This window comes from Leptonychotes weddellii, chromosome 4, assembly GCF_054177405.1.
Source record: "Leptonychotes weddellii isolate Sample4059 chromosome 4, ASM5417740v2, whole genome shotgun sequence".
NCBI classification, from domain to species: domain Eukaryota; kingdom Metazoa; phylum Chordata; class Mammalia; order Carnivora; family Phocidae; genus Leptonychotes; species Leptonychotes weddellii.
Window position 1 is genome coordinate 14,140,669 of NC_138372.1, and position 18,348 is coordinate 14,159,016.

The 18,348-nt window shown below is 36.0% G+C and overlaps 1 protein-coding gene across 1 annotated transcript in view; it reads right to left on the reverse strand.

The window, feature by feature from the left end:
- The window catches only part of EIF4G3 (eukaryotic translation initiation factor 4 gamma 3), a 228,172-nt gene that overhangs the window by 137,641 nt on the left and 72,183 nt on the right, over positions 1-18,348 (reverse strand). Inside the window, exons 3-5 of the mRNA XM_081816832.1 lie at positions 15,366-15,461; positions 13,879-13,992; positions 10,346-10,378 (exon numbers count right to left, since the gene is read on the reverse strand). Of these exons, the coding sequence (XP_081672958.1) occupies positions 10,346-10,378; positions 13,879-13,992; positions 15,366-15,395 (177 nt within the window). The 5' untranslated portion in view covers positions 15,396-15,461. The remainder of the gene's footprint in view (positions 1-10,345; positions 10,379-13,878; positions 13,993-15,365; positions 15,462-18,348) is intronic.

Consider the following 18,348-nt stretch of genomic DNA (forward strand, 5'->3'; position numbering starts at 1 on the left):
AAAGGGGTAGCTTCTGTCTCTCTAAAAGTTGTTTTACTGTATAAAAGTACTTATATCAAAAATTAAAAGCAGTCCCTTAAAAAACTACCATTCAAGTAATTTATAAAATATTTCTAGACATAAAGATTTTTATCTCAGTCTATCAGAGTCAAGTTAAATTAAAACTATCAGTAGAGTTGTCACATGCTGATTGTCACATGATGGGAATGGCCTTCCTTTTCTAAAAAGTGGCAACCCCATATTAAAATGAACCCAATTTTGCTATATTGAATAGTTTGCAGTAAAAGTGGAAAATCTAGACAGACTTAAGAATGGTCTGGAAGGAGCAGAACTCAAAATTTATCAAATGGCAGCCAGTACCTGTGGTTATTTATGGCTCTCACTGCAGGCTTAAAAGCCTTGAAACAATATACCAATAATAAATTCCCACTGTGAATGCATGTATATTCATCAGCAAACAATCAATCTCATTGTAATAATAATAAGGGAATAGAGTAATAAAGAGGCCATGCAGAACCAGTAGTTGTTACCTGGATGGGTCTGAATCCTCCCTTCAATTATGAAGCAAGAAAGCAGCAGGAAACAGAAAGAAAGCCAATGGAAAAGCTTATAGATCAGTAGGAAGGGGTAGGACATAGCATGCAGCTCAACAAAAATATCTTTCTATTAATAATAGGAGAAGAAGGAAGATTAGAAAATCAGAATGACAATTCTCCACTTGAGAATTCAAGGACACATGGAATTGAAGAACTGAATCACACTTAACTGAATATAAATAAATCCAGTGGCAAAAATATTCTAATCGTAGCCACAAGTTGTAACAGCTTGAAAGGATATGTCTGCTTTCAAGTACAGATGGGACTGATTCCTGATTCCTGTTCTTGGCTCTACAGACACCCATTATGTGACTTGGCATTATTTAGCTTCTCTATGATCCACTCTCCATCTTTAATGGAGAAAAGTTAAAAATAAAAGTGCCATTCATTATTTTAAAGTTTGCAAGTGTCCTAAGAAATAACTAAGCTTTTCAAAATATATTAGACCCTTCAGGACAGACACCTGCTCTTCTCAACTAACACGGCATGTAAGAGGCCACTTAAAGCTTTAAAATGGGGAAACATAAAACTAGTCTTAAAATATGGCCTAGCTCCAAAATCTCTTGAGTTGTCTCACAATTCCAGACATGAATATTGATTGCGATTGGTCCAAATAAAGCAAGGATGAGCTTTGACCTTTGGGCCCACTCAGGTCTTGTCTTATTCTTAAGCATCAAGTTACCCACAGATAGTAGAAGAAATAACTTTTTATCTTGTGCTGAATTGGAAGAATTAGGATCCAATGTCCAAGGCTCATCCCCATTCGGCCTTCATAACCCAGAACAAAGAAAGCCTTAAAAAGATTAAGTCACAGAAAAGCAATAGACAGTACAGTAGGAGAATGGAGTGGATGGGGGAACCAGATGCAGAAGGCCAGAGAGAGTAGGCTGATGGAGATGAAAAGAAAGTACAAGAAGCAAAGTTGCTAACAGGAACCTGGGCTGGGCCATACCGACAACAACAGTCTCACGTTTATCTCCACTGACAATCTTGTTGACAGACACAAGAATTCTGTTGGCTGCAACCAAGAACACTGAACTAGTAAACTTGCCATCCTATACTACACTTCTCTGAATTACACAGCAGATAAATCTATTATTCATCAATGTATGTGAGCTGTAAAAACACTACATGAATGAACTGAAGCATTTTTCTAACTTGGTTAATATGTCAGTGGCCACAAAACTGTCACAGGCCTCAAAGAGAGGATAGTCATTCATCCGCTCAACTTACTGAGCATTACTCCATGTTAGATGCAGCGGAAGAAATCTTATTCCTGTAAGATAACTTTTTCCACCAACTCTAGAGGGCAGCCAAGACAAGGAGAGTATCACACACAACAGGTGATGATCCACTGTGGTTATATTATCATCAAATTTTGTAAGAGCATTTACTGCCTGAAGAGACACACGGTGTTACTAACTTGTGCAGAGCAAGAAAAGCAGATATGGGCAAAGTTTCCCCACAATCCTAACAGTTTACTGTATGTGAGTCCTTCTCCTGACACTGGTTTCCAACTCCTCTGCGGGGGTTTTTAACCCCCGTTTACAATAGCTGAGAATACAGCTTATTCAAGGAGGATTCAGAAGCCTGTTTTCTTCAGTGGTTTTAAAAGAGAAACAAACAAGTGTTTCTGATGATACTGCTAATATTAACATAAGCTGAACCCAGGAAAACACATCATTTATGATTATGTGGACATGCAGTATTTTTTATATACAAAGACTTCAGCATTGAAACAATGTAGAAAAGTGTATTCATATATGCACATTAAGGAACACTGAAGATTTATATAGTACTTACTAGCTATATATGTAATTATTTTACATATATATTAAATTATTCTTACAACAAAGCCCTAAGACAGGTAGGATTATTAACACCCCCATTAGATATACTGGGAAATTGAGGGACAGGGAAATAAAGTAACTTCCTAAAGGTCTCCCACCTGTAATTTAAACACAGTCAGGTTTAGGTGTATAACTTTAACTGTTACACACTCTACTTCGTATTTTCAAACAATTGTTGAGAGTAAAAAGAAATTTTTTCTAAGGCTGAAGGAATGTGGTGAGACCTTTATCCAACTACACTAATGGGTGGCATATCCCTCAGTCGTAACATTCCTGGTAAGAAAAATGTTCCATCAATTACTTCACAAAATTCATGCTTATTATTCAGGAAAATAAATTTCTTCTACCTACAAGACTCTAATTCTGTATCTCCCTTAAAGTAACTGACACCTGTTCATATGCTTTTACATTATTGGTTCAACAGTTAACAGACCTTTTACTCAAACTCACTGCACAAGATTTTTACAAGGACAGGCTATCTGGAGCTTATTTTTCACCCTTAAGAAGTTCCTTCCCTCCCTCATTCTCCCTCCCTCCTCCCCCCACACATGAGATTCTACTATCTATAGAACTAGAAAAGATGTAATGGCTGGAAAGGCAAAGAAATAAAAAGAGATGGATTCTCTTTTTTGTACTCTCTCCTAACCATTCAATTGTAAATTTAGAATTAGATTTAACAGTGGTGCAGGAAATTAAAAATCCGTGGGTGGGCATGGCAGCAAACCACAGGTTATTAAAAAGAACCTGTGAATGTGAATGGGCCTTCCCAAACTGCTTGCAATGCTTCTGAATCTCTTTTCCTCTCCACTGATCATACTCTCCTGGATACTGGATGAAAGGACAGTACAAGCCATTTAATCTAACCACATACCTAAAGTTTAAATCTCTTATTTGACATGCCCTTCAGGTTACGACACTTGAGCAACTGAAGACACAGCTCCATTTCATTATTAAATGGAGTTCTGACTTTCCTTCTACTGGTTCCAAATTTTTCTCTCTATATCATCTTCCCTCTAGTCCAACAAATATTCCTAAAAGCACAACAAAGTCAAATCCTTCTCCTACAGAAGTGACAAATCTCTAAGTTATGTGAAGACAGCCATCACTGCCAACTTTCACACCAATGTCTATTTTTTGTTCAAAGCCAATTACTACCCTCCATGCCCTGTCCCTCCAACCAAGATATTAAATTCCCTCTTTAGCTTTCTCTCAATATGGTCCCACAGTTCAAAGTCTCACTGAATAGAGAACCAAACACAAATATCCAGGTGATATCTGCCCAGAATGTACCTGGCCTCACTCAATAAATTTATCTGTTGCTAAATCAAAGAGCAACATCTCTCTCTTACTCTGGCTGATTATACTTCCATTAACAAAACCAAGAATAACAGGAGCTCTTTTGTCAACCACATTTTACTACTGATTGGTACTGAGTTACAATCTTATAAAATCCCTAAGTCTTCTTTATATATAACCGGCAACAAGTCACGCTCTTCACTTTTGTATGTATTCTTAGGGTTGTGTAATGAAGTTCAGATAGGGAATCATGTATGTTGTTCCTTTGAAAATGTATCTGGCTAATTTCAATCCATCATTACAGACTGTACAGATACTTCTGGATTCCAAATGTATAATACAATGTCAAAACCACATAACCACCAGCAAATTTGACAGGCATGTCATTAATCCAAGTCACTGATGAAAATGCTGAAAAAGGCTAGGCAGAGAAGGGAGGAATCGTGTACAACATGATCATCTCCAAACTTGATTTCAATCTGTTTTAAGTCTTTTATCTTTCAATGATCCACTAGTATGCTAGGAGAATGGCAAGGGGAAGAATCAGCCCTCATGTGAGGTGGTACTTCGCGCAGCTTTTCCAAAGGGCTAGGATACATTTAAAACAGAGGCTGAATTTAGAGTACTCATGATAGCTGACTTTCACTGTAACGTTCTAGAAGCCGGAAGGAAAACGTTACCTCTTGGAAAATCCTTCTAAAGATGTGATAATTATACCATTACCTAAAGTTTCCTGGCCAATAACATTAGTAATAAATGCTTTTTGAATATGTTGGTAATTCTATCACTTCTCATGAATTCACTCTTTCTAAAATCATCAAAAGACAAGGATATCTCTAAAAAAACTACATAATAATTCAACATTCTCTAAAAACTACCTATTCATTTTCAGCAACTAGAAAAATCATGTTCAATCACATTAGTTCTTCCTATGTGGAAAAAAAAAAACTACACAATATTTATTAATTTGCAAAGTAATAAAAACCATATCAAAATATGCTTCTGAAATCCCTAGCTTTCTGCAATATATAGTTCAGCCTACTGGAGGAACAGTAAGATTTGCAATTATGAATTTTTTAGGTTAATATCTTCAAAAATTCTAAAGTACTCTTGAGAAAAATAACAGTGCTATAATTATCTCACAAGTTATAAGGGAACAAGCAGTGAAGAGTCCACATAATGGGATATTCATTCAAGTATCAACCAGATATTCTGCTGACTTACACCAATTTATAAGAAGGTTATTACATTCTAAATTCTTTCTGTACTTTCCCTGCATGTGGCCAATATCACATAATTTATGTTTCATTAAGAATTAGAAGATGTAAGCCCTAGAGCTGAGTCGTCCAATACAACAGCTACTTGCCATATTTGATTACTTAAATTAAAATTAAAAATTCAGTTATTCAGTTGCACTGCACATTTCAAGTGCTCCACAGCCACATGTGGCTAGCAGCTACTCTAGTGAACAGCGCAGACACAGAACATTTTCACCACCACCACAGAAAGTTCTATTAGACAGTAGTGTCATGGAGGATTAGGTCAGATGGAAGAAAAAAATCCTAAGGATTCTGTTCAGGAACAGAAAGTGTTCTGTCTGATCATGACATAGACTCAAAAATGAGCATCCTTGTAGAATACTTTGCTCGTAGGTAAAAATAGGTTGAGAAAGGGGGGGGAAGATAGGCTGTGTCACTGTTAAAGGAAATTGACATTTACCAAGAATCTATTATGTGCCAGGGACTGTGACAGGCAGGTACTCTGATCCTCACAACACCCTTAGGAAATAGGTGCTGTTGTTGTAACACTTCAATATTTTATTATTTATGAGCATATTTTATCCATTTCTCAGATAAGAAATCTGAGGCTCAAAGTTATGCCAACTCCCAACCTGTATTTTCTTTACTATCTCTGCCATAACCCTACAAGTCTTTGGTGAATAAGGCACTAGATAAAACTGCCCAAGACTGACTTACATTAAGCTCTGAAAAATCTAAGAGGACTGCTCATAAGACTGCATAAATGCTTGATCTTATTTCCAAGTAATATCCATTAGACTCTGATATGCCAGAACTGGCCCCAGAGGCAAGCCCTAAGCCTTCATTTATTTTACTTTCCAAATCTAAGAAACTGCCTAGAGCAATACAAATATTTCTCTACCAGAAACCAAGACTTCAAATGTAACAACACAAGTTTGAATACAGAAATCCTTTAAGGTTCATAACAACAACAACAAAAAAATCAACATGAGCCAGCTATTTTCTTTTCTTTTAATCTTTTAGCAAAAAGAACAAAACTACAACAGGAAAACATGCACAGTTTCAATGCTGCTTGCCACTAGGTAACGTATTTCCTTGATGCGAGATACTGTTAATTTTATCAAGCTTTTATTTGTTTACACTAAATCCGATTGCTTTGAATATGGCATACTATTCAACATTTGTGAATATTATGGTAATTAAAATCATGTATCAACACACTGAAAAATGTTTTTGTTCTAGGAACACTTTTAAATACCAATTCCTTGGTCTTTCTCAAAATGCAAAGACTACTCAGCCATAGTATTTAACCAACACTTGATCTCTGTTGTGAAACCCAAAAGTAAAATAAGGACAGGAACACAAGTAACTTTAAACCACAACTACACGAATTTCAACTGCTAAACATGAAATTAATAACACAAGCCAGAATCTACATTATACCAAGTGACTTGCTTTACTTATGAGTGTACGTTCTGTTCTTTCAGTTTCTAACTACCTTGGGATTTTCAAACCGATATCAGAGTAAAAATAGTTGACATATTTCTAAAGCCACGGGTGTTTGCATATAAAATTACTTAGTACTTCTTTTACCTTTGAAGAAAACTGTTAGTCTAATCTAAAGCTCTCTTCAGGTTACAAAATGCAAAAAAATAGAACATCCTAATTAATTAATCTAAAGAATCCCTGTAAAAGCCAAAAACTAATGGTACTGGAAGAAGACATGGCTGACATAATTCTAACTGGACCATGGTATCCCTGACTTGAGGGACTCAATAAGGGCTCTGGCTGGCCACACATAAAGATACTCTAAATAAAAGTAGTTCCAAGAAATACATTCTGTAAGTTTCTTGGTCCTATTAAACTAAAAATATTACTATGCAGAATCTTATTTGTTTCAATTCAGTTTACTTCCTTTTACAAAGAAGAAAAAATATATACATAGGTTCTAGATTACTAAACTGGACAACCGTGTTTTCATTTCACAAGCAATTACCTCCAATTAGCTTACCTAAATAATATCTTTTCCTTCGTAATGTTTATAGAACCAATTGTTACTAAGCATTCACAAAAACTTATGTATTTATTGTTGGACTTTAGAAATAACAATCATAGGAAACGTCATCCAGCATCAAATTATTGTGTAAAAAAAAAAAAAAAAGATCAAAGCATGGAAGGATATGTGATCAGAAAGGTAGCCACTGATGAACAATTCAATAAAGGAGAAATGAGAAATCTATTCACTAAGTCTAACTAATCAAAGCTAATTCTAACCCTTGATTTAATTCTTTCTGGCCAAAGAAAACAACTATAAATGAAAAAACCGTTTGTGCCTTCAATTCACAACAAACCAAAAATAACCTAGGACATAGATGTTTTCCCCTTTAAAAATGTATTCTCTGTATAACAATGTTTTTTACTGTTTACTCTCATTATACAAGTCTCTATGTACTGTTTTCTCTTATGAGCCATCTCCTTCTCTATGAACCTCTACCTGACTGACTTTCTTTCAACACATACACAGAGAGAAGGGGGGTGTGTGGGGAGGAGCACAGGGAGAGGGAGAGAATCTCAAGTAGGCTCCATGCCCACTGCGGAGCATGACATGGGGCTCGGTCTCACGACCCTGAGATCATGACCTGAGCCAAAAATCACAAGTCGGACACTTAACCGACTAAGCCACCCAAGGAGCCCCTCTACATGACTTTAAACTTTAGGAGATGATAATTTTAAATACAAACTTCAACCAGTAACTCTCAAATGGGAAATAGTATCATCTCCATGGGGGTTATTTGGAAATATATCAAGGTGTTTTTTGTTTTCTTTTGTTTTTTAATTGTCACTGGGGGAATTCTACTGGCATTTAGAGCCTTAAGGTTGCTAAATGAACTACAATTTACAGGGAAGTTTTTCATAACTGGTTATCCCACCCAAAATGCCAATACCTATTCCACAGTGAAACAAACCAAACTGGCCTGTACATCCATGGATACAGCAGAGCAAACTCTTCCTAACAATCTGCTCTATGCCACACCACTGTTTCAGCTAGCTCTGCTCAGCAGTGCCACTTCAACCTTACACCCTCCCTCTTCTAGTTCTCCACGGGAACTAATTCCTGCTGCTGCCTCAACCAAAGTTATATATTTCCTTACTCACTTAATTCTCTCTGGTGTAATGAAAAAATTTTAACTGCTATTTAGAAAGGAGGAATGCCAGAGTAAAAAGCAGCCAGCTACCTGAAGTTTTTGTATTCAAAAGTAATGCTCTGGATTTATGATGCAGCTCAAGAATCTATCTTCAAGAACCAGTGTAAAAAGGAATTATTTTCCTTGCTAATGAATAAATAATAAGTATATAGATATATGGAGTTCTATTTTTTTAATTTCACAAGCATCATCCTATAGCTAAATAAAGGACCAATCTGCCAATACTTTCTTGAGTCATATTACACATGAAAATGATTTCAGAAATGAAATCAACCTTTTCTCACAAAGACTCCTTTAAGGTTTCCTTGGTTTTTGGAATTAAAAGACAAAGAGAAGAAAGTTCAGAAAACAAATTTTTCCAAAGAAGACTATTTATAAAGGCTTAAATACAACATCCCTATTTGAGGACCATTGCGATTGAATAGAAATTATAGAAACACTTAGCCTTCTATGAAGGACCACAGAAATCGTTTTTCTTTCTACTCTGCTTCTGGAGCAGAGATCTCCCAAGGTTTCTCTGTTAGAAGTTATCTCTCTGTCTTGATCCCTGACTAAAATTTAAGCCTTGCCTCTATGACCCTTGACTAAATATTTTATAAAATTTATAATCAATCTTTTTACCTAAGGGTTTATCTTCTTTTTAATTATTAGTAATCTTGCCGCATAGATTTGTAGTATATGCTAAATACTGCTGATCATTTTCCTTCTATTATCTCATTTACTCTTCATATCAGTCCTAAGATGGCTACTAATACTGCGCCCATTTTACAGATGAGAAAACTGAGGTTGAGACCAGTGAATAACTTGCCCAAAACCACTCGGTTAATAAGAGTCAAACCTAGGTCTAGTTGACACCAAACTGCAAGCTCTTTAACAACACTATCTGTTGATACTAAAAAATATCTGAATTTTATTTCTTCATCTAATCCAAAGAATCGCCATCCACTTCAATCAACCACATCTGAGTTCTCCTACAAAGTGTCCTTAGCACCTCAGAATTTGCTTGGTTTTTACATCATCTAAACTGAAAAGACTTTATTTTGAGAAATAGAGCCTTATATTAAATCACCGGTAGATAATGAAATCCTGCAATTACACCATGTCCATTTACTCAGTAATAAGAATTCTAACTATGATTAACACAGGTAAACAATGGGTAACATTTCTCTAATTTTATCAAACCATACTAGATTGCATAATAATATAAAAAATAGCTACCACTTATTGCTGCTTACTTTGTGTCAGATGCCTAAAGAATCTTATCCCTAACATAGAATATAGGGTATTTATCCCAATTTTACATATGAGGGAACTGAGGCTCAGAAAAAGATCTGTTTAACCCAGCTGGTTACACACTAAAGCTGGTAATATGAACCCAGATCTGTAAGGCCTAGGCCCTTTCTATTGCAGCAGGAGAAAATGTTTCAGGACACTCTGTAAGAAGTTATTTGGAGGGAAAAACCCTGCAAGGACTTTCTCCCAAACCACCTCCTCTAGTATATTCCTGCTAAATAAATTAGTGTCAGCATATACATTTTAAATTTTAATTTATACAATTACTTCATTTAAAAAGAACCAATAGGCTACATATATTAAAATTAAATAAGGTATTTATTTTCTATGTATCCTGAGAATAATTCTATAAAGCAAATGAATATGTATTACTGTTAATTTGATATTAGATCTAAGTTAGTAACTGAAATTAAATGGTTTTAGAAATATTAATGCTATTTTATACACGTCAATACAAGTTACATCAGAATGTTAACAGAAAACCCTTAGAATGTTGCCTGTTCCAGTCAAATTTAAACAATACAGATATCCACAAAATCTGTGAGGGCTTACTATATCTGCAATTTTTCAGGGTTCCTTAAATTCAGAGCAATTATTTTTTGGGGGAAAAAAACCACTCTATTATTTTTAAATTGTGCCATTAACAGAACGGAATGGGTTTGTTAATAACAAAATGCTGTGAAATTAGTGAAGGACAAAAAGAACAGAATCACAGGAGACTGCAGCTACTCTTGAAGAGTACAGGTTGGGTGGTTCCCTGGAATGGCAGCATTCTAAGGGTCAGCAGCTACTAAAGCCCCCACCTATTAGTTAAGGGTGATAGTGAAGGGGCAAGGGTACAGTACCTGGTGATGGGCAGGTCGAGGCCCCGCTGCAAACTGAGAAAAGGAGGGAAAACAAACACAAAAGGAAAGGCACAAAGAGTCAGAAACACCACAACAAAAACCAAAATGTCACACAATATGCCAAAAGAAAAAAACCCACAAGAAAAAAAAAAAACACAAACAGTCAAAGCTTTGCTGCAGGACAGTGACAGACAGGTACTAAGATTCAACAGGTTAACACCACTACCAGCTACAGTTTGCCATTTATCAGCTGGGAGAGAAACAGCTAAGCTGTTAGGCACGTAAGGGTACCTCTCTGATAGGAATATTAAAAAAAAACAAAAAAAAATCCTAAAATAAAGCAAAAGAAGGTTTGAAATACTAAGTGATTATATTAAGACAAACATGAAAAACTCAAGGGTGCTTATGCTATTGATATAGCTGGAGGAAACGAGAAAAGCTTTTATATTACAAGAAATAGCCAGGAGGTAATTAAAATGTCCAACAGGAAATAAAGAATGTTAACAGGACTGATTTCAAATTTACTTAGGTTTAATGGGGTATTTCACACATGAAATGGAAATTTCAGTATCTTCCTTTATTTCTTAAAGAATAAAATTTCATTTATATATCTATAAATACACAAACATATTTATAATATATAAATATGTATTTAAATATATAAATAACCACATATATATTTAAATACAATTAACTGGTGAAGTTTAATATCAGGCATACCAAAGCAAATAGCTGGTAAAGAACATCACTTTCTAACATGATTAATCGAAGTGGTACTATTATAAGCTCAAGAAGAAAAAAGAGTGAAAGAAATCAAATCTCTCAATTTTTATACACAACAGCACAACACTGTCCATATGCATCTACTGCTATCTGATATTGAGAATAATAGCAAAAGAAAATATAACTCCTTAGCCCAATAGAGTGCTTGAAAGCAGATAATACACACTCCCAACTCTTATTTTCCCTAGCGTACAATGAAAGAAAAAGCTTTTCCACCAATAAAATTTTAAATACTAAACTTCTAAGATCAACTAATTCTTCACCAGAGCATTAACCTGGACTTCCAATATGACTTCACTAAAAAGGACAGGGAAAACTACTCGGGACACAGTGTCATGTACTGGCTACTAATACATTAACTATCAAAATTTAACCACCCTCTTTAATAGTGAGAAGAAAATATTTACAAAGCAGTTTTGAACGCAAACCACACAAGGCTTTAATGTAATAAACTTAAGAAACTAAAATACATCTTCAGTTATTTCCTAGAGAGCCTTCCTTCCATCAACTCATCACTGCCAGTGAATCGGACTGAAGATTAACGAAGAAACAATCCCTCATACTCAGAATTTAAGTTACGTGCAAAAGATGTGGAATTATTTCCCCAACTGCCGTTATTTCATATAAATAATTTTCAAAAAATTGCAGTGGAGCACATCACAATGTAGCAGATGGTTGAAGACCGCTTTATTAAGAATTCACCTAAGAAGATTAAGAAGTCACCTTAGAAGCTAAAACATCACCTATTTTTCAAGTAATGAAATGTGTCTTAAACACAATTCAAAGTTATTCAGTATAAATTAATGAGCTCTTGATGACCTGTGTGATTATAGTGTGTTAGGTCAGCCATTATATTTGCTAACTACTATAAAAGAGTTTTTCAGAATGATGATAAGGGCAGCTTTACTTCTTGTAGAACGTTTTCTCGTCACAGAAACTGCGGTCTTCTATTTTCAGTTTTCCAATTATGAAAAGAAAACAGATCCTACCTCTACTATGGACATCAAGTTTCAAGAATAGGCAATACCACCCACGTGGTATGAAAGTAGGGAGTGGAAGTGAGATGTTTCTTCATGACACTTTTGAAGAAAATGGGAGAGAAGGGCCATGTTAAAAAATTAACCTGAGTACAGCAGTACCTGTCTTATCACTGTTCCACAGAAAGGTCCCATTTCTAAGGCTCTAAAATAAAAGTTGCAACTTCATATATTTGGAAGATTCCAGTCAAAAGAGAACTTTCTATGAGCAAGAGGAGTACCTTATAAAATTACAAATATACTTAAACAAAACAAAACACAAGTTAGTGGGAAAGTACCCTAGTCTATTTTGCACTAGTCACCATTGGCTATTGAGCTTTCCACTTGGAATGACAATAGTCTTAATCCTATGGGTAACTGTAAGCAACAGAACAAACTGTAGTCGCTGCTGGCTCATATTAAAAATAGAAACTTTCATTTCTTTTTTTTTTTAAGGGGTCTTTAAGATGGTGAGGACTGTAGATATTAAGGAAAGCAGCCTTCTGTGAACTTGGATCCAATGTTAATGCCACCCACCCACTCACTCACTCTTCTGGGCACAGTTGGCAACAGGGCAGGGACAACATAACACTGATGTATCTTTGGCACTTAGCACCACAAAATATAACCAGTGGATACAGGTTACTGCAAAAGCCAAACAGTTCCCCCTCTTTCAATTAGGCATTTAAGAGGTATTTTGGAGGCTATTTAAAAATAAACTATTGTTTAAAGAGTTCCAGCATAACCAGAAAATGAACAGATAGGTAGCTAATCAGTACCTTTTTCCTTTTAAACAAGATTTTCAATAATATGAATTTAACTAAGATACTATACATCAAATAGAAATATGGACACAAAGATAACCTGAAAGAGGGAGGGGGCCACTTGAAGCCACTTGGATTGCAAAGGCAGCTGTCCAGGGAAGAACAGAATAGCCTAAACTGTGCAATTGCCAATGGCCCATTAATGCAGAAATAGAATGGAGTAAGCTTTAGCTGCTCTACAAAGCCATGGGAAGGGTCCCTTCCTTAGTGCAACAGCTTACCTCTCCTCACCACTTGGGATAGCTGTGGGATGGATGAGACTAGACTATGGCAACTTGGGATGTAGAAAGAAAATGCAATCCTGTCAAATTTCATATCCCAACTTCACCCTCCCAGCACCAACACAAATGAAATAAAGAAAACTGGACCCAAAACAACAAGCAAGAGTAGTCTAGGGTTTGCTAGTCTTGCACTTGTTTTGGGATATGTAATGGAATGTTATGTGTGTGGTTTTTAGTAATGGGGGTGATAATGGTCACTAGCAGAGCAGATGGCAAAAATTGCATAGAGGATAGTATCTGAAGAGTTTATGACCACAGAAAAATGGCTGACAACTACAGACAATTTCCTCTTTGATATTCAATTATAAAATGGAAAGAGGGAAAAAGAAGCCTTGAAATTTATCTTTTAAAATCAAATTTATCTGAAAGGGATATCCCTCTTCGAGTTTAAAATAAAGAAAAATCTAAACCCCAAATTACTCCTGTCTAATTCCCAATCAAGAAGACCCACCCAATTTGTTATTCTTTTCCCCAGTATGCCTGGCAGAAACTGCCATGCTAGGTTAGACTTTCAGAGAAGAAGCAATCAAAGCATTTCTGTTCATCAGCCAATAAATGGATGTGGTCAAAAATAATGAGTGCCAGAGGCACCACTGCCTGCAAGAAGTACAGTTTGTTATATTGCTTACAATGCAGTATTTTATCCAGCCTCTTCCAGCCAAGGACCTGTAAACGGGAGTCTGTTCCAAAACCTTCCTCCTCTTCCAGTTGTCTGTGCAATGTATTGGCACTGTTCTGCTGGGCTGTCAAAAAAACTGGTTTAGAGATGCAGCTCTTCAGTCAGGTTTTGCGCCAGTTCTAACCATGTAAATTTCTTTTCTTTCAATAATTATAAAAGGGGGATGGGGGTGAAGAGGGCCATAGAATTCTTTGTAATAAGAGCTTACCATAATATCCCATGTTTAATGACTAGAAGCAGGGCCTATCTAAATTAATCTGGTGAGATCTCAGGCCCAATCCAAGTAGTCAAGTATCCACATCCCCAAACCACTCTCAGAACACAACTTGCATCAGACATCTTGTTGATCATTTCAGAAAAAAAAAAAGACAAGCATACAGGCAACTAGGACCAAAGTCCCACCTCTTTAGAAAGGTTCTTCCACCCCCTGGGGAGAACCAGGATCTAAGAACAGGTACTGGAGAAGAGGGCAATAGGGAAAAGGAAGACAGGAAGAGGGTAAGAAAGAGATTACATTTTGGTGCAGTCTATGATCTCTAGTTCTTTGAGCAATCTTTCATACATTTCAACATTTCTCAGTTCATGCATAAAACCAAATGAACAGGAGCTAATGCAATGAAATACCCCTATACTACAGGCAAAAAAGCAGGGGTAGGGAACCAAACAAAGATACCTATACTGAGGAAAACACAGAGCTGAGATACAAGTAGGAATGTGAGATACAATGTGAGATGTTACAAAAGCACCTTCTGGCAAAAACTAGTCATGCAGGGCAGGAAACGACGTTCTAAGGAATGGACAGCTGAAGCAACTGTATACTTTTGTGAAGCAGAAGGATGAACCTTGAGTAAATTCTCAGTCTTTGCAATATTTATTGCAATCCATGTAAAGGATGAGTAAAGAGGATGATAGCATTTTAATTTGTATGACAATTTATTTACCATCTGAAAAAATGAATACACCATTGGTGTATGTCATGCATATGTCCAAACTGTCAAATGATTAGAACTGATCTAGTGACACCAATTCAGAAATTTACTTCCCAAACCACTGAAATTTGAGAGTCTAATTAATGAAATTTAATTTACTTTTAAAATCACTGTGCTTTACTCTCCTCCTGAATTGTGAACAGTACAACAAATTAAGAGTTGAAATGAACTTGAATGCAACCAGATTTAAAAAAAAATCATGCCACAGAAAAGTAAAAGAAGATAAAAAGCTCCATTTCTTTCTCTCAATAAATTTAAATTATTCCTATATTAAAAGTCTGAAAATGCAGTGCTAATCAATAATAATAATAATAAATCATAATAAAATAAATTGTCCTTGGAACAAGTTTCCAAAAACAAGTAAAAATTTTAGCCAAAGGAACCCAAGCTCCTAAAAACACAAACTTAAATGGAGAACATTATCTAGAACAAGCTTCTGCGTACTTACCGGAGAACGGGTTTGAGGTTGTGAATTCATTGTCTGAGGGGCTTGAGGGTATACCAACGTGGTTGGACCTGCATTCTGTCCAGAGGGATATGGGGTCTGTCAAAAAATGGCAGAACAATATCATATTTTGAATATATATATGGCAGGGTAACTCAAAGTATTAAAAAGAAATTTATAGAAGTATTTACTAGTATGGTTTATAGCTATACTTTTAAAAACTTATCTTTACCACAACATGCAGCAATTCAGAATCAGAGCAGCATTTTTAAGAGGTTACCTTAAACCTCCTGATAAGGAGACATCTGCAACCCAATGACTAGGAAAATGATTTGATAACTGAAGTACAAAGAGCACTCACTGTCAATTCATCTATTTCTGAAACAGACAGACCATGCCACAAACAAAATCAAACATAGCTGAGAGAACTTGTTACTGCTGTGGTGAGCTTTCCAAAGTACCTACAAGCAAAGAAAACCACTGAGGAAGACAGACCAGAGCCAAATTAGCAGTTCACTAAGTTAACTGCTATATTATTGTTGTTCTCTTCCACTGCTTACGCTTTAATCCTTTTACATGACCATTTTTTTTTTTTACGTAAAAATCTACAATCAATATGAACTTTAGATAAAAGCATGGGATAAGTGGTAGTATGTACTAACCTACCACAGGTTTTCTGAAAATAAGAGAATAAGCTTTTCATTATGAACCCACGTTAAATACTACAAACTAGTATTCTATGTGCTACTGAAACCCAGGGGAAAAAAAAATCAAAAAACCTGTAACATGTTTAAAATGAAATACTGGCAATAGCAATGGACACAGAATCACAGGACTTGGTGTTAAATCCTAACAACTGCCACTTACTTGGGCAAGTAATTTATCTTTCCCATGAATGTAAAAAATAATAACTAATCTACTTCGCAAGGAAGTTGCTAAGATAAAATGAAGAAAAATCAATTATTATACAATCACCTTTTATTACCATGGTGCCAATTTTACAAATGGGGAAATCAAAGGTCAGAAAATTTAAGTGTCGGGGCACCTGGATGGCTCAGTTAGTTGGGTGTCTGACTCTTGGTTTTGGATCAGGTCGTGATCTTTTGGGTCAAGAGACTGAGCCCCATGTCAGGCTCCATGCTCAGTGGGGAGTCTGCTTGAGATTCTCTCCCTCTGCCCCTTCCCCCACTGGCTAGCTTGCTCTCTTTCTCCCTTATTCTCTCTCAAATAAATAAATAAATAAATCTTAAAAAAAAAAAACACAAGTGCCTTATCCAAGGTAACTAAGTAAATGGTATCTCTAGAAAGTATTCTAACTTTGCTTTAAAAGAAAATTCAAAATGACTATTTAGTGGCAGTTCAGCTGGGATTAACAATTTAAAGCAAATGTTTGAGGGGAGGCTGGCTGGCTCAGTCAGTATAGCATTGATACTGGAGTCATGAGTTCAAGCCCCAAATTGGGGGTAGAGATTACATTAAAAAAAAATCTTTAAAGCAAATGTTTGAAAAGTTTATAACTTTTAAATAATGAAAACAAAAAAACTAATGACAAAAGTTTCATACTGGACATGGAGAATAATTTGCAATCTTTCAACATGGTAATCTTATACCCATCTCTAATAACCGACATTAAACTTCTACATCAGGTTAATTTCCCTTTTTACTATAGGTGTACTAAATCTGGCCACAAATTGAAAATTATGACAGCAAGTATCTCACATCTATCAAATAGGTGATAACTGCATCAAATATGACTCAAAAGTTAGCTGCAGATTTCTCATCAAAGATTATTTTTAGCAATGTTTGAAAAATCAAGTTTATGTGTATGTATCACACTCAAACTCTAGAAGGCTGGAGGCGACTATCTCAACTTAATTCAAGTTAACTGTTTCAACTTGAGAGGTAAGTTGATTTCTTTGCCAATTTGAATGTCTTTTATTTCTTTTTGTTGTCTGATTGCTGAGGCTAGGACTTCTAGTACTACGTTGAACAATAATGATGAGAATAGGCATCCTTGTCGTGTTCCTGACCTTAGGGGAAAAGCTCTCAGTTTTTCCCCATTGAGAATGATATTCGCTGTGGGCTTTTCATAGATGGCTTTTATGGTATTGAGGTATGTTCCTCTATAGCCTATAGTTTGAAGAGATTTAATCAGGAGAGGATGCTGTATTTTATCAAGTGCTTTTTCTGCATCAATTGAAAGGATCATGTGGTTTTTGTCTTTTCTTTTATTAATGTGCTCTATCACACTGATTTCTGAAAGATGAACCACCCTTGCATTCCAGGAATAAATCCCACCCGGTCATGATGAATAATCCTTTTAAAAATGTACTGTTGGATCCTATTGGCTAGGAATATTCTGGCATCCATGTTCATCAGGGACATTGGTCTGTAATTCTCCTTTTTCATGGGGTCTTTGTCTGGTTTTGGGATCAAGGCCTCACTGAATGAGTTTGGAAGTTTGGAAGCCACCCAGGCACCCCCTACTATTTCTATTTTTTGAAACAGCTTCAGTACAATAGGTATTATTTCTTCTTTAAATGTTTGGTAGAGGGCACCTGGGTGGCTCAGTTGTTAAGTGTCTGCCTTCAGCTCAGGTCATAATCCCAGGGTCCTGGGATTGAGCCCCACATCGGGCTCCCTGCTCAGCGGGGAACCTGCTTCTCCCTCTCCCTCTGCTGCTCCCCCTGCTTGTGCTCTCTCTCTCTAATAAATAAATAAAACTTTTTAAAAAAGGTCATTTAAAAAATAATAATAATAAATAAATGTTTAGTAGAATTCCCCTGGCAAGCCATCTGGCCCTGGACTCTTGTTTTTTGGGAGGTTTTTGATTACTGCTTAAATTTCCTTGCTGGTTACTGGTCTGTTCAGATTGTCTATTTCTTCCTATTTTCAGTCCTAGTAGTTTATAAGTGTCCAGGAATGCGTCCGTTTCTTCTAGATTGTTTAATTTGTTGGCATTTAGTTGCTGGTAGTAGTTTCTTTT